General features: G+C 43.4%; 1 protein-coding gene across 16 annotated transcripts in view; it reads right to left on the minus strand.

Annotated features, from left to right (window-relative positions):
- FBRSL1 (fibrosin like 1) overlaps nucleotides 1-24,618 on the minus strand; it is a 546,044-nt gene that overhangs the window by 290,677 nt on the left and 230,749 nt on the right. For 13 of the 16 annotated variants that reach the window (XM_068412713.1, XM_068412719.1, XM_068412721.1 and 10 more), the window contains exons 3-4: nucleotides 11,582-11,683; nucleotides 305-340 (exon numbers count right to left, since the gene is read on the minus strand). In XM_068412713.1, the coding sequence (XP_068268814.1) occupies nucleotides 305-340; nucleotides 11,582-11,683 (138 nt within the window). The remainder of the gene's footprint in view (nucleotides 1-304; nucleotides 341-11,581; nucleotides 11,684-24,618) is intronic. The other 3 variants (XM_068412724.1, XM_068412727.1, XM_068412722.1) reach the window with 2 other exon arrangements.

A 24,618-nucleotide genomic window follows, 5' to 3' on the forward strand; every position in this document is an offset into this window, starting at 1 on the left:
TGTCGAAAACTCTCCCCACTCATGTCTTTTAATCCTCAGGAGGTGACTATCTAGCTGAAATACACTATAAAACAATAAAAAAACCCCTCCCTATACGTACAAAACTAAATTGAAGAAACCTCCAGACTCTTAATGCACTCTCACATGTCAGGGCTGTCCCTTGCCAGGTGCGTAACAGTCCTGCACTGTAACCCTATTTTTTATGTTCTGCATTTCTTTCATGTCAGTGGATATGCAACAGGTAGTGTAAACCTCTGCAATCAACATCAACAGAAGTGAAAGAATTAGCTGTAAAATGACTTACGGAGTAGCCTCTTCCTGAAAGCGATTGAGCAGAACTCTGTGGGAGGAAACAATATGCCACAGTAAGTAATGCAAGAGATTCTGTGTAATGTAAGATAAGAACCATTTTGCGATTCCCTCCCCCAGCCCAGTATTCCTTAGGGGAAACCTCACAACCAGAGCACCTCAAATGATCTTCTGACATTCTGCGTGCTGCCGCAGGAGTAACAGCGAAAGAGCATTTCCAGGTGAGGGCTCCGGGGCTATTTCAGACAAGGGTTTCATAAGCTAGAGCAAGGCTTCAACAGCACCTCCCAACTAAGGTAAAAGCTCTCAGAGTGGGATACATCTTCACAGCAGCAGAGTGTGCATTTTGAACCATCCCTCTTCAGTATGTAACGGTAGCTTCCAAGGAACAGCACGCGTGTGTAAAGATGCTCTCCTGAATCAGGGAGGCACATTTTGCCTCATCAGCTCCAAGTTTCAATCATGTAACCATATATCCCACTTTCCATTCCCCTCTATGAATTCATGAGCCTTCAGCCTTCATTGCTGCAGTATTACCACATGACAACTCTATCTGAAACAACAATAGCAGCAAAGCACTAATTTATCATCTCTCAGAGCTTTAATAAGCATTCTGTCCCTTTTGAATAAGTTAAATTACATTGTTTACTCCTGCTCTTCATTGCAGCTCCTCCTGCTCCTTTCTCTACCACATCCTTACCTCTTTCACATGCTGCCAAATCATTTGGTTCTTTTCCTTTTCATTACACCATCTCCAGTCTCTTGGATCCCTTTCCCCTCTCTACGACCCAAGACTGTCGAGCTGCTGTTTTTTGCTGGCAGTGGCTTTCTCAAAGCAGCTAAATGAATTCCACCTCTATCTCCAGCTGCTGCTATATGCCTTCTTTTCGGAAATTAAAAAGAAGCTGGGAACAGCAGTGGCATATGACACCACATGACCCAGCAAGCACTCTGCAGGCCAATTTCCAAGTGTGATTTATAATCATGATGCCCTTTCTACATGATTTTATTAAACAAGATTCAGGAAGTCTTAGCCATCCCGTTTCCGAGACTGATGTTCTAGCAGGTACCAAAGCCTGAACAAAAATACTGAATTGTTACAGGCTGACCTTGAGGATTGTTTGTCTTTTTGCAGCAGCACCAGAAGTTATCTCTTACTAAATCACCACAACAGCACAATACCCCCAAACAGATTGATGCAAACTGATTGCAGGCTACTGCAAATACTTGTAATTTTCCACCAGTAAGACAACAGTTCCTTTGTACTACCAGTTTGCAACTCTTTTGACCAGAAGATACCTAGGTACATGCAGAAACCTTTCCAGATTCCTGCACTCAGCTGAAGACTCGATTGTCTTGTTGGTCTGCCTATGCACGCTCTGTGCCACTGTCTTACAACTGCCCTAGACACCAGAGAAGCAATTTGCCAGCCAAGTGCTCGTGGAGAAAAGTTTCCAAAGCGAAGAAGAGACAACACATAAAGCCGTACAACTGAGTGTGCTGCTGGAGGAAGGAGGGCTCCCCTTAACCTTCTCACCAGCTGGCACAGGAACCAGGGTGCCAGATGAAAGGAAAGCTGTGGCACAGCTCTTCACAGGTCTTACACACAGGTCTGCAGCCAACATGTGCCTGGGTGCCAGTCCCCACCCTCAGCATGCAACACCTGCACCTCTGTCCTGCTGTAGCTCAGGAGACCCCTGTTTGGCAGGAAAAGGACGGCTTTCACAGAGGAGTCCGAGACAGCAATAACCGCTAACAGCATTTAACTTTCCACCTTTTCATACTGCACATTAATTTGGCCTCTGCCTTCAAACACTACAATAAAGTAGAGAGTTATTCACAAACCTCTTTAACGTAAACTGCCCAGAAGTAAAGCTACAGATCGGTGAAATGAAGGGTAGTGCATTTATCCCTGTTTTGAGAAACTAAGACAAACCTATCCCTCTCTCTAAATACTTTAAAAAAAACCCCAAACAACTCATGGAATTCAGCCTTGTATAGAAAAAAGGTTAACAGCAATATCCTGCTATCTGCATAAGTATGTTGAACAGCTGAACACAATTATCTGTTCTGACCCTTTGGATAGCTTGATCAGGCAGTTCACCTAAAGTATACACAGAAATGAGGAGAGGGCAAATTACCTGCTTGGAGAGGAGGGAGGAGGAAAGGAGCAAGGGTGGCAGTCCTCACTCTCCCTACCCTCCTCCCATCAACCATCAACTCAAATTTAACAAAGATTGACAAGGTCTAACAAATTGGAAATAATAACCAAAACCAGAAACAAGAGGTTTCATTAGAAGCTTCTCTCTAGGGAAACAGCCTCTCAGAGCATTTTCACTTTAACAGTTATTTTCAATCTTTGAGTACTGTGCACAGCCAAAATATTTTCCTGGGATGGAGCAGATCCTTGGACAACAAACTCAAACATGCTAACAACAGACCTGCTTTTCTTAGATAACTTTCAAGCATCCCAAGCTGTCCAAGAACCCCATGAATCTGCAGACCACTGATTTAAACCGCTGAGTAGAAAACAATAAAAACAGTTGCTGAATAAAGTGTTACATCAGAAATAATTAAAACTGAATGGCAATTTACTCTGGCATTTTTCACATCTAAGAACTTCGTCCTCCCTTACAAGTTTTAACACTAAATTTCCTGGAAATCGGGGTGGGGGAAAGGCTCAACCCCCCCCCTCCACCCTCAGAATTTTTATTGCATGTATAAAGTTAGTAAGTGGTGAATACTTTGGATTGAACTTGTAAAATCCTTTCCAACAATTAGGTTTATGCACAGCCACGTCCCACACTCTCTAGAGCTGTTTGCATGCATTTTTCTGCACATCTAACAAACCGCTATTGCTTTCTTGGTTAGCTGGGAACACTGCGGCTCTTTAGGAGGATCCATACCAATTGCCACATGTAGAAACTTTGACAGCCCCTGCTAATATCAGCTACAAGTGCCAGAGCAGAACAGTTTGTGTGCAACTGTGATGGATGGTCGTAAAGAAAAAAAATCTTTGGGGGTTGATATAAACATAGCTCAATCCATATGTCTCTATATCAAGATCAAATAATGAGAAAAGTAATCAATTGTGGCTGCAAATACAAGAAATCTTAGTGGAAGTTTAACTTGGCATCTACCCAAAGCTGAAGAAACCTTCTTTGACTATGAATGAGTGTTTGTCTGCAAGAGCAGTTACTGGGGCAAGTCTTCAGCTGGAATGACTTACAGAGGCTCTTACCTAAAGGATAGGAGCACTTACGTGTAGGGCTGTCATAAAATTCTTATTCTCACAATAGTCTATTTCCTATTTTGGTCAATTTTGTCCTTGTCTGAAGGTACCTCAAGCAGCAGGGTACGATGGTCACCGTGGTACCCACCTAGCCTCATTCATGTCAGTGCTGCACCGATCAGCACAGCACCTGCCTGGCAGCTTTCGTTCACCCGAGTCCAAAACCCAAACCAGCTCTTACTGCTTCAACCCTGGCACCCAAGCAGGCTCAGTTCTGGCCTTCAAACACCATCTGAAGAAAGCATTGCAGGCAGGAAAGTTGCAGCCAAACATGCAATTCAAAGACAGAGAATCGTGACCGCCCCGGCCAACTCTCTGGCAGATGCAGAAACAGCTGCCATGTCATGCCTTTCCAAAAGCCTTCAACATCTGCAAAACCCAACACTGCAGAAGAAGTGGGAGATGCGGAGAGCGATGTGCCCACACAACCCAAGTGCTGCCCACTCAGGCAGGCAGGGGCCAGAGGACGAGGTCTGCCAGCCCTTCAGCAAAGCCACTATGGCAGATGCATCCACACTGAGCTTGCAGACGCTGCTCCGGTTGGCTGCAGCTGCCATGTGAAGCAATCCCGAGCAGACCCTCGGGGAGGGTAGGGGCCCTCTCTGCCTGGCTTGAGCACCAGCTTTTGTGCCTCTCATGCCTCTTTCAGCACTGTCTGGAATACCCCGGGGTTTCTAAAGGAGACTGTTACTAGTTAGGGGCAAAATGAGTGTGGTCTGTGCATTTAATGACGCATAAGTGGAACTACAGTGCTAGATGGCATTTGTGCATAAAGATAAATGGCTTATAATATTTTGCAGATGATGTGCTCTTTTACAACTAAAGATTTTTGGTTCCTTTTAAGCCCAAGGTTAAAAACAAAACCAGACAGCACAGACAAGACATTTCAGTTATGTCACAGAGTGAATTATTTCTACCCTGGGATAGCTCTCGTGTTAATTACACTGGATATAAAAAAATACACCTTTCTGGCAGCAAAGACAAAATCTTACTGTTGAAAGACTCTACTATCCCCCCACTGATGTCCTTGAGAGTTTGAGTCACATTGCAATCTGCAATTGTATTTAAAAGATTTCTTCCTTTATTCCTGATAAACACCGTGATTGCAATTTAGAAAAGAAAATCATGACAAAATCTCACCAATAACCTTCAGCAGGTTTTCCAAGATCATCTATTAAATTGACAAGAAAAGTTATTTCCCTTGTATAAATAAAAGCATGGCCTTCCACTGTTCTCACGACAGAAAAGAAATCTAGACACCCTCAGTTCAGTTTCATAAAGCCATTGAGTTATTTATTGAACTAGAAAGACAGTAGGAAGGGCTTTAAAATCCACTAATAGTCAAGGTAAAAGGGCACCTCTAGCCAATTCCCCACTCTCAACAGGTCAGGCAGGTTTCAATTTGGATCTTTTGTATCCTTGATACATGAATTAACTATAAGGGGATTAGATAAAAGCAGGTAATGGCAGCACAACCACAAAATTAGGTCTTGTTTTTGGTATTCACTTCCCTCCTTTTTGGCTAAAAGACCTAAATTAACATATTCCAGAAACATCAAGAGTTCATTCCAGCTTTTCTGAAATGTGCCGCTTTTGTTGGCTGAAACCAAAAGTATAACAAGTACCTTCAAGTCAGCTGTTGAAATAGCTGCTTTGGGCAAATAGCTATTCCTATTCCGGGCCAGTCCCCAAGAAGAGCCTCCTAGCACTATCATTAACACCACCCCCATGTTAGTGTGGAAACTGAGGCAGAGAAAGACTTAAGACATGCCCAGTATCACCCGAAGAGTCCCCAAGCTCCTATTTAGCGCCTAATTTTGCCTTGCTGAATCACAGGCCCAAACTTCTTATACAGCCTGATGCTGCAAGCCTGATTTGGTTGATTAGCACTCAGCACAGTTAATCAATAATACGGAGAGAACTAATTTTTAATTGTGTTTTACAGTATTTGTTCAGGATGAAAACTCACCTCAGCTGTACTTGTCTTCCACTACTTCTCGGTTACCCAAATTCTGCAGTCAGATAGGACTGAGGCACAAGGAAGCATGCATGTTTACCTGCCCGCTTGGTCATATATAGAACATTCAACAATAGAATAGTGGTTCAGCTTTGAATACTGGAGAAATCTAGTATTTCCTATTGTCTTGGAATGAGAGGAGTAAGTGGGGAGGAGGGAAAAAAGGGGTCGAGAGCAGAAGATATCCCAGACTTTAACATGGAGTCTCTTAACGCAATTAATTTCCATAGTCACACTCCTGTCTGTTAATACAAAGAGTTCAATTGACTTGGCAAAGGTCACAGAGTGCACCTGATGTTCACTTAGATTAGAAACCAGGACCTGACAAGATAACCACAATAGGTGATGATAATTTTGGATGTCATGCAAAACTTGAATGTGTTCTTTCTTTAATTCACTTATTTTATTATGTTGGATAAACAAAGGGGGTTATGCTTGGAAATACTGCAAGTTCAGTAAGATATCAAGCTACACAAGGTCTAAACTTCTGTAACTGGTTTGATAAGATACAGAACAGCTTCCAACCAAGACACTTAGATTCCTACAGCTGATTGCCATAGACAGCAGAAGGAAGGACAGCTGCTGATCAGGAATGAACAAACTGCGTACAGTAAGCCAGGAACAATACGAAAATACGTCCCATTTCTGAAACACAGGGAACACGCAGGAGTGCTGCTCCCATTCAAACCATCACCCCTCGGCCAACTTCACAAAACCTTCTCTGGACTTACTTTCTTCCTAGCTATGCTTCACTAGCTGAAGCTTCATGCAAGTTATTACAACTTTGCTCACCATTTCTGCTGCAGCAGTTTTCATGCAAGCATTTGGTATTTTAAGGGATGCAAAGATAAAAGTAGAGAGCATGCTGAAAGGACATGAATTTTTGCCTCCAGAAGAATGTGACTTGAAAGGTTACATAATCCTTGCATGTATTTTCAAACCAGTTTCCCAAGACTCATGGTTTGAGGAGGGGGTATTAAAGCTATCCTGTTGCTATCTTTATTTCGCTAAGCTCTACGATGCTCTTATTCCACGCTTCAAACCGGGGATCAGATTCTAGCGTGTTATACGTGGGGAACAACGGACAGCGTGTGCCACAAAGAGTTTACAGTCTGCATGTTGCTATCCCAGGCTTTCCAAAAAACTCAGTCAACGTACTCGGTAACATCCCTGAGTAACGCACTGGGGTGTTCCTGGCCTGAGGCATGCCAAGCTCTGCTGCCCCACCAGCACTCTGCCCAGAGCCAAGACCAGGAGTCCTACATGTGCCAAAGTTTGCAAAGTGGATAAATATGGACGTGTGGTACTACTGTGGTCCAGTTGTCACTTCAGAGGCTCATTTGATCATGCTTCTGGCAAGGTACTTCAGCCTGAGGCACATGTAATGAACCTGCAGCTTTGTACCCTGCTGCTGCTTTAATCCCTTTGCCCCAGGAGGGGAAGCATGGTACAGAAAGTAGGAGGGAAGGGGGAGATAGAGCCTGTGATGGCACACAAAGAAAAGCAGATCAGAGTGAACTGTTTGAATTAGAAATCACAGAAGTTATTTTGTATTCATCTACCAGAGAGAGAATTTTTTATGTAGTCTATACAATATGCTAAACACTTATCAAAGAACATGTAGAGAGAGGAAAATCTCTGCATTTCCTAAAAGACTACTTTTCGTTTATTATGTTTAAAGAAAACCAAACAAACATATGAGGACAGGATGATGAAAAATTACAAAAGATAGCCTGGGGGTGGGGGATGAGAGGGAAAAGCTCTGAACAACTTGGTAGCAGCTCTTGCTAGTTTTATGCACATCTGAAGCCAATCCCTTGAAAAGGGGAGTTTTGACTCTTAAGTGGCCAGCACCTCTTGCAACATATTTCCTAATCAGTGAGTATTTATGGTCGATATTTTATATTTCCAATTTCCCCCTAAGGGCTCGTGAGAAAGCAGCACACCTGCCAACCTTTTCAGCTGGGCCAATAATTGCCAATTTGCTCTTTGCCTTAGTATATCACTCAATTTAGCCCTGGCTGTGCCCTGCATACATCCTCATTCATCTCTGTGCCCCCATGACAATTAGAGTGTTAGCTTCAGCTAACTAGGGCAACTATTCTGCTAGGGTTGGGAGACAATTATTAGTCTATTTTCCCATCTTGTGGCAACAAAATTGAGAATCCACGACAATTACATCCAGCAATTCTGCACTCTGCCTCCTGCTCCCCCTCCTTGCCCCCACCTTCCGAATATTTCAAATTATCACAGCTCTACTACCACATTCAAATTTTCCATGTTCACAGGGAGTGAGGCTTCTATTTAAATGATAATGAGGGACGATCCATTCAATTTAGTGAGGGAGAAAATCCATTAAAAAGCAGGCAGTTCTTAAGCTGATGGGTCAAGAAAAAGATAAAAACCTTTTTTAAAAGCCATTATACAAGGCCCTGTGTGGATTTTTGGACTGTTCAGGACATCAGAAAAGATTAGGACAATTATGGAACATGGGGAAAAAAACAAAACAAAATGCCCAAGCCTTCCACTTTTACTTGGGTCAACACAACGAAATAGCACTATGACTTATCTGGCACTTAATTCTCTGGCAACTTCCAATTACCTCTCTATGAAAGACAGCAGAGGAAAATCCCATTTTGGAAAAGGCTGTTGACTCTGTGTTGGTTGCAGAAGACCTGAGAGTACATGTGTAATAGGGATGTCAGCTTTGTAGAAGATTTTAAGGGTGTTTTACATCAACACTGGGAACATAAACAAGTGGCAAATTCCCATCCCCTCTCCCCCACACCACACCACACTAGCTGCTGTGCAAACCTGGGCTAAAACTTCTCTATTTTTCTGCTCTGAAGTTTCATCATCCCAAAGAAGAGACCAGCCTCAACAAATCAAACCTCTGCAGCCAGAGATGACTTCACTGGATCGTAAGAAGCATTTTTTTCCCCAATGACCCATAATAAATGGCACTCAGTGTAATGTCTGGAAACACGTACTATACAAGACAGACAATTGCTGTCTTACTATGAAATTGTAGCACTCTCTCCCCACAGAAGTTTCATTGTGGCAAAGAAGCAGCAAAATGCTCTGGGTTTTGTTGTGGACGGACCGATGGCTGTGCGTGCTTGTGTGCGTGCAAGACATAATCATTTGCTTCAGTTTTCTTTAGAGTGCAATTATTTCACGACAGACCAGGCCACCTCTTGACTTCATGGTCCATTAGAGACTAATGACATGCATTAATGTAAATAAAGAACAACTTGCTGGCATCCCATTGAACAAGTCACCTCAAAAAACAAATCACACAGAGGAGCTAAGCTGTTCATAATAGCACCTTCTAAATGGAGACCGACAATGAAATCGGAGCGAGGACTCCCGTGCTCCTAAGGTGGTCACGCTGAACGCTATAGCCGACACTTTCATACACACATTTCCCACCACACCTGCTGTGTGCTGCCATACAGCAGCCAAACCTGCCACCTCCCGCCTCATTTACTCCATTGTTCACCCAAGTTAATGGGGAAAGAGATGGGAGGGAAAGGCAGCATGAAAAACAGTCCTGAAGGCCAAATGCACCAAGAAACAGCAGGGGAGCTACTCTGGAGAGAGCGAGAAACAGCCCAGGTGCCTCCTGCTGCAGAGCATCCATCCGCAAGGACAGGCGGCCACCCCAGCACAGCCCTGTGCTAGAGCCTCCATCTGTAACCGCTCACCACAAGGAAAAAACATCCCTGCCTTCCCTTTACGTCCTTACTGCCCTGTGGCTTTTTAACCCTCAGCGCCACACGTAAGGGGCTGCATCAGTTCAGCTGCACACCATCTATTTAAACAGTGTGCTGGGAAGTACAGCTTCAGAGCCATACAGGGACCAAGCACGGCTGGACAGCAAATCCTGCAGGAATCAACACTTAATAGCATGTCATCTTCTTCGCTCCCATTCCCTGCTCCCTCTCTACAAAAAGAAAAAGTCTGCCGCCTTATTCCTTTGCACACAAATGGGGAAAACCATCCGATTGCACCCGCGGGACTTTCTGAGACTTTCTGACAGTCACTAAATAGACTACAGAACATTTACTAGTACGCGAGGAAGCATTATACGTAATTAAAGCTAAATTGCAGTCGTCAAATAATGAACGAAGAGCATTCTGTGATTCAAGAACCTTACTTTTCAAACTGTTTAATTACTAATTTGAAAAATTCTCATTTGCAATGGGTCGCCAGGTCAAGCGAACAGCTTCAGCAAAGCTCTGAAGTGCGCCCTGGCCTTCAGGCACTGCCCAAATGTCCCCGTTGACTGAAAAAGAATGGAGTGACTATTTCCCACTGAATTTCACTGGCTGCTGAACTAGCTTTGAAGATTTTGCAGGAATTAGGCACTCAGACTCAATTCCTGCAGGCTCAGCCTGCAACTTTGGGGGCAAAGGGAAAGGAAAAGAAAAAACCGTAAGTGCATCAGCTTAACAAGAAAAGTCTCCAAGACCACTTAACGCTTTGACCTAAGCTAATCGCTAAGTCTGAATATGTTATTCCTCTCCCGCGGCCCCATGTTATGGTACAGCAATGCTACCAGGCACCCCTGCTCACATACCTGTCAAGAGTGACCAAGGGGAGGGGAAGGAGAGAATCGCGTAGATATACGTATGTATAAAATTACGATCATTATTGACTAATAACACAGTCAAAGACGCCCCGCAGCAAGGGGGTTTGTCCAAAGAGCCCCCCCTCGCTGACTTTCCCCACCGCGGCGCGTGGGCTCACAATCCTGGAAGCAGATCACAGGACACGTTATTTTTCTCTTCCTCCCACTGCGTCGGCTGTTTACAGCGCCCCATTCACACTCCAAACATGTAGAGAGAATTTTCCCCCGTCACATTTCCCTGTCAGAGCTGTCAAGCTGAATCCCGCTTTAATCTGCCAAAAGCACTTTTCTGCTGACATTTTTAATAAATACTTTCAGCTTTTAAACACATTTGTGGGAGCCATTTTTTCCCCTTTTTCTCCCTTCTCCTCCTGTAGAATGGGCTCTGAAAGCCTTAATAGCAAATACATTATACTTATCAAAGGCTTTCCCCCCCCTTCCTTTTGCATCCTGAAGCAGAGGTAGTGTTTTCAATTTTAAAGCTAAATTAACTGTCCAATTGAATTTAGCTGGTGTGAGACGTTTTCTGTGACAGGTTTTAGTTATGAAGCATATTTTACATTAATAGAACTCAACATGAAAACCACTCGCTCTGGGATTTCTGTGGCTTGCCATTGAAATGGCAAATTTAATATTTCAGACATGCTCGTGCCAGCGTTTGATTATTGTTCTTCATTTAAATCTCTCCTAACGGGAAAGGTCCTAATTAGTAAAAAATCATGTTTTAATGAAGGCGAAATGCTAATTGCTAACACAAAAAGCCTTCATATAAAATTATCCCAGCAGTGCCATTGATTTCTTGGTGACTCAAAAGCCCATTTGTGTGTTTACACGCTAAGGCACCGTTTGCTTTTGTTTTATCATAACATTTCACTAAACGTACCATCAACTTTTCTGAGAGAAAGACAGCTTTCCCCCAAAAACCTTTCGTATCTTGAAGGCAGGAAGCATAGAATTAGATGAACTGACTTTGCACCCAAACTATGTGATTACATGCAGTAGCTAAACCCAAAGATGCCGTAAAAAGCTTTTTAACACAACTTCTTTGAGAAAACAAAACAAAACATCAAGCCATTTTTCCCGGAGGAATAACAATTCCATTTTGTTTTCCCATCTCTGATCTTTCGCTTATCATATTATTTGCACCATGATTATAGTGTTTGCAAGGCAGCTCAACCACTTATGCCATAACACTCAATCATGACATAAAAAAAAGTTATTACACAGTGACCTCTGGATGCCAACATTTGTTCAGCAAGATTTATGAAAAGCCATGTCAGCAGCGGGAATTGCTGCAATGGAGCGATGCTTTCTCCTGAATGGTACTTACATCACTGAGACGGTCCCTTGAGCTGCTCCGCTGAGAGCTTGTGGCCTCCCTGATGCTGTCTTCCTCGCTATTTCTGCCACTTCTGCTTGTAGGGACCTTCATCTAGAGGGAGAAGAAGGAGGGGGGAAAAAGGAGATTTTCAAGCACTGCTCTGCCACCTGTTCCCGACGTTGTCAACAGCGGTTTAGTCAATGTTTCACTCCTACACCCATGGCATCGTGGAGAGGATGCTTTTGAATGCATGGGGCTTCTCTGAAGTTGTGCCTGACCATGTGTGTCCATATTCCCTTTTGCTAACATGTGAGGAAAGGGGTGCTTTTAGCAATCCTGGAAGCAGGCAAGGCTGTGCCAAAGTCCTAGGGCCCGACGCGAGAAGGAAGTGGACAGACAAATCCCCTTCACTCTTTGCTACCAGCAAACCTCAACTGTGACACTGGCATTTCAGTACTGCTGCTTGCTGCTGGGCCACCACTGACCCAATGGCCAGGTCTCCTGTTCCTAGTCCAGAGAGGTGCCTTGGGCCATCCCCAGTGACTGCACTGAGAGGTCGGTATCGGCATGATGGCCAGGTGCCTAAATACCGTGAAGGATACTGGCCTGAAACAACTTGCTTGAGATAATGCACAAATTTGAAGTACAGCACAATTAACTCTTACAGCCAAGGCTGGTTCTCTACCCAATAAATCATCCTTCCTCCTTCACTTGAAGTTGTGCTTGTGTTTGTACATAAGTGAGAGGCACCAATGTTTGAAACCACAGCAACTTTCCACTTATATCTGCAAAGAGTGTTACAGGGGAAGGAGAAGGATACGATAGATGTGTCATTCACAGCTTCATTCCTGGGCTCATTTACTAACAAATTATTCTGCTAATTCCCTTGTGAAATATTGGGTGGAAAGAAGTGTTTAATTTATTAATAGGTTCTATTCATATCAGTTTGGTTCCATTTAAATCACACTATTTAAAATGTCGGCTTGTACAAATTGGTACTTTTAATGGCAATAAAATCCCCTTGTTTCTTTCTGTCCAATTTTGTTGCAGTCTCAGTAGCTAGCAGGGTTTGCTCATGGTGCTCTGATATAACCCCAGTGTGTTCCTGTCACTGCGGCACAAGGAACTGTGCTTGGTGGGCACGCTGCCACAACACGGGCACTGCAACATGAGCCCCAGGAGCACACCGATCACTACGCTCCCACGAACCTTTGATATCGCTGCCAGCTAAGTGCCCCACAGTCTATCAATAATTTAATACAATATTCAGTATCCTGTATGGAGAACGAGCTCCAGTACTCATCCGGTCTGGAGTACACAGCCCTGTATAGGCTTGTGCAGTAGAAGACAGGGAAAGTATCATGCTCATGTTCAAGGAACAGTGCATTTCTGATTGAAGTCCTTACTCTGCATGCCCTTCTGCCCCCTCACACCTCATCAATATACTTTCTTCCTCAGGATAAGACACTTAGACGCAGCCACATCAAAGTGTTAGAAATATAAATTTGCTCACGGCCACCTCGTCACACAACCACCGCTCTCAGCACCAGTATCCTGTCTCATCCATTGTAAACCACCTTTCCGGTATGTTGCCCACCTGCAAACTTTTATCAAGACTGATTCTTCATCTTTGCTCCTATGTCAAAATGTTCAAACAACACAGCAACGAGAGGTGATCCCTGCTGGGATCTGCTAGAAGCATTTCCAACCAACAGTGAGACTGCATTTGCAACTACCAGCATCAGGTATAAAGGCAGGAAATAATACACTTGAAATTCATTATGTTGAATCCACATCATCCATTTCCTTAATAAAAAGGCCAACAGCACCAAGTACAGAAATCTACCTATACTACACTACATCAATACTGTGGCCATTATCCATCACATTTTTAATCCCACATGTAATTAAGTAAATTTGATAATATTTTTTCTAAGTACATAGAACGGTTGTCATTCATTTATTTTATTCTTTTTTAGGTCTTTATTAACCAATTATGGTTTCAGCTATCCCATTATCTTGCCTAGGATTGATGCCAAGCCAAGACGACAAATGGTAATACCTCATTAATTACAGCCTTTCGAAAACACTGGCATATCACCTTTCTTCCATCATCTGGATCTTCCTACACTTACTCAAAACCCAACTCTACTGGTTCCCAGTCATCAGCCAGCTCTTCTGAAACTCTTGCATGTAAAGTATCTGACCTGCCAATTTCAAAGCTTCCAGACACAGCAGGTGCTTTGTTTCTCCCTGAAACAAGAACCACTTAACTATTACAGGACAGAATTACAATTTCCCTAAATACAGTGCAGAAATACCCACTGAATTCTGCGGCTTTCTGATTTCTGATCCATAACCCTAGTGCTCCCACCTAGGAACACATCAACGCTTGCCAAAATTATTATGCTTTTGATCTAAACAACTCCTAGACAGCTGCAAATTAAAGGAAAATAAATCACACCATTCCAAATCCTTTCACCTTCCCAAGCACAAATGTTCACTAGAATTATTCAAAAGGACTAAACTGCCAGCTGTTTAAAGTTAGCACAGACTCACCCAACCCCTTACCAGACTCCAACCTTTTGCTGTTTTTCTTGAGTTACAGTCAGCTCCCAACACCACCTGTTTCTTTTCTCCAAATTTCATTAAAGAAAAACTACACCTACATCCACAGTAACAAATTGAGACAATTTGACCTGACAAGGTCTTGCACGGGTAAGAAAATTAGAAGCATCACTGCTGCCATTAACCTTTCCAAGTAAATATCAATTATTAAACTTGCTGCACTACCTCTGTCCCCAGTTTGCTGCTGTGAATTAAGAGGGTCATCAGCCTTTTTGACAGATCTTGTTCATTTACACCTGCTGCCTGCCAGCAGGGGAGCCCGCACACCCGCCGCCCGAGTGCTGAGCCAAGCTGCCTTAATTCATCAGTAATTACCCTAATGAGCCACATGCAGGACCCAACTAGGAGGACAAGTTGTTCTGCTAAATGGATGCATTGGTTTCACGGGCACTCTCTGCAGACCTGGGCATTAGCAAACTGGTCAAAAGCTTCTTTCCCAAAGTTGCTTTTGGCTTGGCTGCTTGATTTCTAGTGATTTTCTCTGGGTGTTTTTGCCTGAGTTGCAGAAATTGCTCCTGACCATGTTCCCTGATTGAGCTTTACTATAAAAACTAGTATTCCTCTCCCTTTGAAAAGGTTATTACTTTTTTATAGTTTGCAAAGGCTCTGTGGGCCAGAGACGAGGTGGGTTCCCAGCCCCAGCCCTGCTCCCAGCCCAGGGACATCATGGCTGCCTCGGCACGGCACGGGCCCAAACAAGCAACTCCACAAATTCATATGCAAAACACACCACATCCTCTTGTACAACAAAATGCCAGAGACTTAGATGTTAGTGCAACACCACCCACCATTGTTAAATACTTCAGGCAGAGGAGCCAAACAACCCTTCTGAACATAGGCTTGAGAAGGGGATGGCCGACTGAGAGAAGCTGCCTTTCCACTTGGACAAAGCTGCCCTACGACTGTTACAGAAAAGCATTAAAATTACTAACAAGCAGCGTTTAAGAACACCCTCTCCAGCTTGTTGACCTTGCCTGTCCGAAAGCACCCACACAGCCGGCCGCCATGTTGTGCTCTGAGGACAGCAGCGGCCCCTCCCCAGGCCCCACCTGACTGCCTGTTCCTGTCAGCGCAACAGCAGCTCAGGAGACAGCTGGGAGAAGCGTACGTGCGCCAAAGCTGAGTCTGTCTGATCGCATTGTCTTTAGGTCTGCTCAGAATATTTTAGGAGTCATCTGAGAAGCAAGAAAGTCTCAAAATAACCCCAATGTCCACAGCTCAGCAAGAGAGTCTTGGAAAGGGGCTGCTCAGCCTCATCTCCTCAGGGGTGGAGGGTGGGAGGGAAGCTTTTCGTAAACGTAGGCTGATGACTGCGTCACTTCAGGACAGCTAAGCTGGAACAAAATAAAAAGGCACAAGGGGATAACTGAAGTTATTTGGTAATTTATCTCTTCCAAAGGCCAAATCCTGTACTCATCCAAATCCTAAGTCAGCAAGATGTTAATGGCAGTATGTATTCACTAAAACACTAAATAGGTGCCGAAGTTTTACTCAAGCAGAGCCTATTTCATCACTGAAGTTAACAGAATTCTCCAAAAACATTCATTAAACCCAAGGCTGCTTAAAAAACAGACCAATGCAGCTAAATGACACACCTGACAAGACCACACACTGCAGAGAAAAGCTGGCGGCAGGCACTCCTGGCTAGTCGCAATAGCTACGGTTCAGTGTTTACCAGAAACTACAGTTTTGTGTTTGAGTACATGAAAGACACCGTTCCCAGCTCTGTGGGAGCGGGCCAGCGCTGCAGACTGGGCTGGCTTGGCAGGGAACAACAGGGGGCAAAGTACAGAGGGTTTGTAAGGCCATGATCAATTTGCATGCTGCAGGTGCTTGCGGACAGTCCCAAGCCACGTTTGGAGCCAAGAATTATGAACCTTGCGCTGTTGGACATCATGTAGCATGATTAAATATCATAACTCATTCCGGTAATAACTCCAGCTCTCATTAAAGTCCAGTTCTGCTGTCCTGGACTGCTGCTGCCTTTTCAACTCTCCTATCCAACTTCCCCCTCCCTGTTTCTTCTTATGGGGCGTGGGTGGAGGAATATATGAATGGGCAGAACGGGTCTTGCTTCTCTAAAAGGGCTTTTTCATTACCACTACACACTGGCTCTCAGCCCCCGCTTTTTAATCATAATAGATCAGCCTGCTCTCCATTTACTTAAGCTTTTCCGATGTCAGAGGAAAGCACATTTTTATTTGGCCCACCTATTTTTGAAATCACGGGCATGCTGCCCCTGCTCATTATTAATAAATACACTTCAATTTATCACAAGCTCCGTTTGAGTGCCACGGGGAGCCTGGGGCAAAAGGAGACAAATTCCTTTCTTAAGTTGTTCTGAAAGGTGCTGGGCTTCCTGACCCTCACCCCCATTAACCCAGCACAGCTAGTGTGCTCCTACTGGGAGCTCCACGGCTTGCGCAGCGGCAAACTCGGACTGATCTTGTGCCATCTCAATATATTTGTTCATTATCTTGCGCACACACAGAAGCATTTGGAAATGTACTCGGGGCACAGGCCAAATTGAATCATCTGCCTTCATTTTCCACACGATCTGAAGCTACAGCTGCTACAACAGGCTGTGGGATTTTTATTTTCCTTCCTTAACAGTTTTTTTTCTCGCTCTTAAAGTCACAGCAGTCTGATTTTAAACCTCTCGCTGCTGCCTGGGTTTGTGTCTGCTTTTTACAAAACAGGTCTTGCAGACACACATGGTGGGAAAAGAAATTCCCAACAACCTCCCTTCGTGTTGCTCTAAAGGCAAGACAGAAAGCAGCACTCTCGGGGAGAGACTTAATTAAAATATTCATCTCTGAGATGCCTGTTCTGATGGCTCAGATGGGTCTATTAATCCTCTAAACCTCTCACCTCTGCCAGTGGACAGGCACCAGCAGGAATGGCACTCACCTGCTCTGTGCTACACTTGGGAGCAGCAAATGGTCCCATGAAAACAAAGAAGCCCTTCCGGATCAGAAGGGGTGAAGAGCTCCATGCAGCACTGAGCCAAGTTGCCTCCTTTCAGGAACACGTTAAGTTCTTGAGAAAAAAAGTTTAATTCCTTTTTAGAGCTCTGGAAGATCAACTTTCCTTTGTCTTGAGAGAAAGGACAGACCAAACATGGCCTTCAGATTTAGGATTTTACTGACTTCATGGCGAATCCGTTTTGGCAGAAGCTACTTGGAGATAAGCAGGTACAGCTGAGAGGTGTCCAAGCCCCAGCGTTTAGGTCCAAGCTTTCAGACCACCAGAGACAGGGATGAATCCACTTATCACGCTCATCTATCTAAACTAATGCTGCTGAACGCCACTTTAGATCTCATCAGTGTGTAATGACTTTATCATCTGCTCTGCCAAAGGACCCTTTTTCAACTGTTTCTATAGGGTCAATCTAAGGAAGAAAAATATTCTGCAGATAACATTTCATACTAACAAAGATTATGATTCCCCATGGCTACAAGAATTGTTAAGAGCAATTGTTCCAAAAACTTACCAAAACTAATTGTACGGCCTGTCCCCTTCCCAACAAACAGGAAAACGATGCTTAAACAATATTTTGGGAACACTTTTTTGCTAACGTGCTTGCATTTTATTACCAACTCCCAGATAAACTCATGTTTCTCTTTGTAGATATCAGCAGTAGCAGCTTTCTGCAGCAGGAGAGAGTAAACTGCTTTAATAAATACGAATGGACAATTTAATTAAAATATATTGGAGACTTGGAAAAAGTACTATTTGTGGACGAAGCAGTCTGTTAAGGGATTGCACTCAAGGCTAATTCAGTGTATTTTAAGCATGCAACAATAAGCGGCAGTGAAACATACTGCACAGAGCTCTATCCCAATGATTAAAGAGCACGGTGAAATTATAAACGTCTGCTTTCCAGAAGGGGGAAAAAAAATGTCGCCCAGTTGCCTCTAGTTTTAATGCTTGAAACAAAACAAACCATTTGGCTTTAAAAATGTACTTCTTTAAACCTGAAAAGACCCATGTATCAAAACAAGGTGGAATCAGCTAAACACATTACTTCTGACTTGTTTCCTTGAAAATCCAGCCTTAATGCATTCTAACAAAATTTATCTATCCCAAGCATAGCTCATAATGAGATCAACTGGGAAAAATATCAGGCTTGTTTGTATATTTTATACTTGCTCTAACTTGGCAGTTTGGAGATTATGTATTCCCCAGGTCCCTCCTTAAATCGTTTCACACGCTGCAATTTGATTTTCTTTGCTTGCCCTTTTCCACAATTTTTTGATACATTTTATTGAGTTCTGGCTCAGAGGGAAACGTTCCCTTTGAATTAAGGGTGCAATCATTTTTTTTCCTCTAAATAAGGACATATGGCGTAGAAAGCAATGTTACAGTCCGAGGACTTTATGATTGAAGTAGGACTCATTTAAAAAAAATGACAGTAGCATCAGGTTAGATTAGAGTAGTTTTTCTAATTGGGTAGGTACTGCTGCAGATGTTGTGGTCGGCTATTTTAGCTATAACTCATTTTAAATATGACATCTCCATTTTTACTTACTGTGATGAAGAAGAAAACAGCAGCAGTGTTACAATACTGAAGGAAATTTGTCCTGTTTTTTAGCATTCATTCAGAAAGTTACATTATGTTTAGGAGGTTAGTGTTTAATACATTTAACTGGTATGCAGACTTCTGGTTTCTAATCCTGGCTTACCTGTTTCCTCTGGATAAGTTACTTAAATAACCCGTATTGCAGTTGAGCAGTCTGGAACATGGTGGTTAATTTTTCCCTCTCTCCGGGATGCAGAGAGGTTGAATTAATGTTAGCAAAGGATTTCTGTGCTTAGAGGCTGTCAGAGTCAGCTGCTACAGGAAGGCAAGTACAACGACTTACTGTAATAAAAAGTATTTTGAGTGAAAAATCAAAACACTCAAAAGCTGTTGTTAGTTTCTCAGCTACTTGACCAACATTAACTACTCATTAATAACCTGACTTTGCACCTTAATGCTTGCAACTAGACACGAGGGTCACCTTCCATTTTTAAAAACAAACGAAAACCAGTCTCATTCGGTACGGTCAACTGCCTTTGCAGTTCTTGGAAGAATTGCTACACGGTGCTCTGATTAGCCAGGGTAACACCCTGCAACAAGCTCAGCTTTAGCTCTCCAAGAGACACTTCTCCAGGCCTGGCGCCATACCTAACTAGAGAGAAACGACGTTTGATATCACGATTTTTGAGAAGTGCGGCCAACAGAGTGGGCCAGTGCCCTTGGGGACTGGAGAAACCTTTTTGCTAGTGCCCAGCACAGAGAGGCCGTAAGGAGCAGCAGCATTGGCTTGCTCAACCAACGCATTGCTTTTTCCACAGCGTCTCGGCTGGCAGGTGGTTCGGCTGCGGAGCAGAGCCGGCACCGCTGCCCCACGACGGCCTGCGCTCTCAGGATCGGGAGGCTCACTGCGATGCGAGAGCTAATGCTTATTTTGGAAAAGAGCTGGTGCTTAAGCAGGCAAAACTGCTCGATTTTACAGCTGCCATCAGGCCTGCATAGCAAACTGCACTCCGCATGCCCCCAGCCGTACTTGGCAGATGGTAGTAGACAGCTGGGAAAATCTGGGTTTGACATACGTCAATGATAAACTGTGTCAGTTTAGACCTGCTTAGGTTACAGCTAGCTAGCGTGTGTGCAGGAGTGAGACTTTGACTGGTGAAGGGTAAATAGCATTCCTAACCAATTTAGCTAAAACCGGCCTTCCACAACAGGGTACACAGATGGCACCTACGAGTCCTCGGGGCTGTCTGGAGAAGCAGGCAAGGCGATGAAGGGGTAACATGCAATTTTGAGATTCACAGGCTACAGCACAAAATCAGCATGGCACATAACAGAACAGTGCCCACCACCAGCAATGATTTATCAGGTCCTGTTGCGAGGCAAACTATAACCAATTGCCAGAGGAAAAAAAAGTCAGGATTCCCCACACTCCCTCAGTGAAGAAAACCCTGAGAAATCAAATAAACTTATTGGGGCACCTTAGTCTCTGTTTATAAATAAATGAAGGCACCTGTAGGCACAATAAAAAAAAAAAGACACACACTACTTGGTGACTGAAGAGAAGCAGCCTGTAAAGCTGGGAGATGACAATGAAACCATAGCTGGACAAGGGACAGACATAATCACCATCAACGAAAAGGCAGCACCTAATAATTACTGCACCAGTCGTAATGCTCAGCCAGAATCAGATGCCCTAACTACACAGCAATTTAGCGACAGGTCTAAAGGAACCAATAAATACCCCATGAGAGAGCTGAAAGCCTCTGAGCAAGTTACTAAATGAGATTTGTAGCTTCAAGTTTCACATTAAGGTGATTCAGACCTCTGATTCTCAGTTATAAAATGCCATCCAATACACATCAAATGAAAAGTTGATTTTGCACATTTTTTTTGGTGATGGTAAAGAAATGGATACGCTAAAGATCGGCTCAGGACTCTTACAACAGATGCATCAAGTGTTACCAACACCAGTGCAGCTGACCATATCGAAAGGATCACTGTAAGGGAAGTAACTCCAAGCAGGACTGAGATATGATTGACTAGGCATCCATTTAGCAAGGAGAGAGCTGTGTTCAGCTGAAGCCAACGGACTAAATTAGGCTGAGTTTACACAATGCTTTTAAACACCATGTAGGAGGCAATCAGAATTGACAGCTTTAACATTGCTGCCATCTATGCATACAGATACCGTCTATTAAAGGCTAATATCAACAGCTGTGATGTTCAAAGCAAAAGTAGATTTAATATACATATTAAATTGTCCAAAGCTGCAGGAGATGTTTCAAAATATAGTAGGAAATTCAACCAAGAAAAATCTCTCTGTATACTACAGTATTTCTCTTCTAGTAATACCACCCACCAAAAGCAAGGGTTTTGAATCGAAGACAAAAGGTGATTATAACCTTCAAAAGTGATTTTAGTAAGAAAAGATCCCAAAAAGCAAGGTAATCACATTACTAATGATGACAGACAGGCAAAACATCCAATGCAGTTCTGCTCTGTCCTTGGGAAGACTCATTTCTCAGCCTTCTGATAACAAAAGAAAGATATTAGACATTTACTAAGAACAAAGTCCAGATTTCTTGCACAAGCCCTAGCATGGGAGATCATGTGCACACAGATGTTTTAATAGATCTTGGAATAGCCACTGAGAAAACTGAAAAAAGACAAGTATCAGAGAAATATTTCAAAGGAGCAACGAGGACTGGCTGGGCAGCTATAGGCACATTGCCGTGATACCAGGCTTGAACAGAAGAAGAAAAAACCCCAGCACTGGATTCAAGTGACTGAATTAAACTATTTCAGTCAATGAGGTTTTCTGGAAAATTAATCTTCTTGAATAAGCCTGGTTTCATTTCTTTGATAAGTTTGGTTGAAAAAGGAACTGGATAAATGTGACACATTTAGGATGCTTGATGCACTCACACTGCAAGACATTCTGACAAAAATCAGCGCTATATAAATATCAGTTAAGCATATTTTAAGCAGGGAACATACCAGCTAAGTTCTCAAAAAGTAGTGTCAATAAATTACCATCAACGTTTGCTACAGAAGGTAAATGGATTTAAACAGGGCTTGCAGTTATTCAATAGTTCCATCAATATCTGAGAAAAATATTATCAAAGCCGCTGCATATAAAATTCATAGATGCCAACAATACCTGTTTAGAAATGGAAAAGGAAGAGGAGGGGAAGGCAGTTTTAGGCAGTAGCTTGGACTCCTTCAAAAACACACCTCGCTAGAAAAAATATATCCCAAAGCAGAGCTGTCCTATGATTATGAGAAGCGAAGGCAGCTGCCTGCAGCTACTATAGAAGAGAGACTACGCTGCCGAACAGAGACGCTCGGGAAAAGCTGGGAGGGTCACAGTGGACAAGCACCTCTATATGATCTTCCAGCATAAAGTGACAACCAAAGGGAACTAATCCAATCCCTGAGCAAGGGAAGAGAGGCCACTTTCTCTTGGATACAGCATTGACAAGAATGATTTTGGAAGGCTGGCTCGGTCTACAGCCTCCCCAGTAAGACAGCAAGGCCACGCTCTTCTGAACTGACAACCCATGGCACCTACAGTCTAGCCTGTAGTACAGACTTGTATAGTTGTCCTGAATTGCTCCAAATCCTTCTTACACGGACCACAGAGATCAATCAAACTGCCATTAGAAAAAGCAAAAGTTGCCAGCAACTATCCGGGTGTGACACACTGCAGGTCTCTCCTTACTTAGAGCTAAGGTACCATCCTGATGCTGATGGACAGTGAAGGAGGATTTTGTAATGGCAGCCTGCAAACCCTGTGCGTTCTTGTCCATAGCTCAAGGCAAGGACAAAAGCGCCCACGTTCTCGTTCAACGATTCACTCAAACCCTCCAAGCATCCCATGTGAAAAACCCATGCTTAATACAGTAGGGTTTCAAATTCATTACTAGGACTCTGAGGCACCACAATAACACAATTAAAACACCACCAGATGTGTGTCATATAATACATGTTAAAAAAAGAAAAGACATACTGTGTGCAGATACAACAACAATTTGCTGTTCAAATTAACTCAGGAATCAGTACCATCCCTATAAACCCAATATATAAAACATATGCTACTGTAAGCATGCATAAATTGCATGCAATTTTTTCCAGATAAAGCCACACATGCGATTAATAAACTAAAGTTAAAAAAAGAAAAGAAACAAAGTAAATAAATAAATACAAAGGCTGCCCAGGGAATGATGAATTTTGCAGAAACTGCTGTCAAAGATCACAGCACTGAGCAGACAGAGCCACAGCCACAAGCTCAGACCCTACCCTCAGCAGTACGGTCCCACCCTGGCCTCAGTTCATCTGAACATGTAGCTACTTGCATGTAGCAGAAATAGGCACCAAACAAAGACCCAACAAGTCCAGCACTGGCATACGGTCAAGCTACAGCGGCATAGTTTAAATCACAGGAGAGAGCAGACAGTCTTTCACATACACAGGATCAGGCCTAATATCGCATGTTTTCAGCCGTCCCACAAACCAGCCCACAATCACGTCCCTGTTATATCTGCAGATCCCGTAAAACCTAAGAGCAAGGCTCCAGTGTATCAGCGGCTGGGGAAAAAGCTGACATTAAAGGCAAGAGAACCACCACTTCAATGCAGAGGGAACTGATGGATGGTTGGCATGAGCTGTGGTATGATGTGAATTTAGCAAAGCAGAGACAACACCCACGCACACCACCATGAATATTTTTTATTCCAACTTCTACCTTGTTCTAGTCAGACTTACGATTTGCTTTTATTGCTAATTCAAACTCTACCAAGCCCCTACATACACTCTGTCTAGACTCCCTGGGACCTGTCCTTTCCCTGGCAGATGTCTTCATCCCCCAGCCAACTGTGCCTCGTCACCCACAGGCAATGGAAAGCTAACCACAGCTGCTTCAGTTAAGTCCCAACAAGAACCAGAGCCATTTTCCTCAGGCTCCCCGAACTAGCAGATGAACCAAGCCACTCTGACAAAAATCTGAGCGAACTTTACACTGTTACAGGTCTGGAAAGTAGGTCCCTGGCTTTGCACTTGAAGAAGAGGCAATCTGAAACATCATTGCTGTCTGTTTGTGATCACCCATTGTGATCAGTCAAGACATTAGTGTTGTCAAGGAAACTTTCAGTAAGGCCATGAGATCCTACACCACCACTGCAAGTATTTTGATTTGAGAAAACAGTGTTACAACTACCAGAGCAAGCACAGCCAGCTCCACGCAGAAACACAGAAGCAATTTCCTCTTGGTGCCCCCGGGGACATCCTGTTTGCTGTTCGACATCCTGAAGAAAACAAAAATCTAAGAATAATTACAGCCGAAGCCACTAAGGTGAAGCCCTTTGGTAATTTTCAGCCCTGAATAACTACAAAGGGGTGACAATTATTTTAGCTAATGATCACTGAACTTTGAGATTAACATTCACAGCTGAGGAACAGGAAGCAGCTCTTTAGTAGGCAGCACTGTTGTTAGGCTAAGCCCAGAGCTCTGTGAAATAGGTGGTTGACACTTGCTATCATCAAGGGACACAGTGCACTACCCAAACATGCAAGGAATTAAAGCACGGAAAGCTCAGTGAAGATGGACTGGGAGCCTGCCCTACCTTCTTCCTACATAACACGGAATGTGTCAATTTATGGTGGAGAAAAATGCTTCTTGTTGGCCTAAACTCTACTCTCACATGTGCAGCACACGAGTAACTTGGAACTAACTATATATTCGCTACAACTGTAGTTTTTAAAATTTCTCAGACACAAAGGGACCGGCTGAAACACTGCAGCTTTGAGTGAAAAACAGGATCTGGGTTTCATACTGTGCTTTCTGTCATGACAGAAAAGCTAACTCAAGTGTCCTTGTTCTGAGTGCTCTTCCTGACTT

The sequence above is a fragment of the Nyctibius grandis genome, chromosome 14 (assembly GCF_013368605.1).
Source record: "Nyctibius grandis isolate bNycGra1 chromosome 14, bNycGra1.pri, whole genome shotgun sequence".
NCBI lineage: Eukaryota > Metazoa > Chordata > Aves > Nyctibiiformes > Nyctibiidae > Nyctibius > Nyctibius grandis.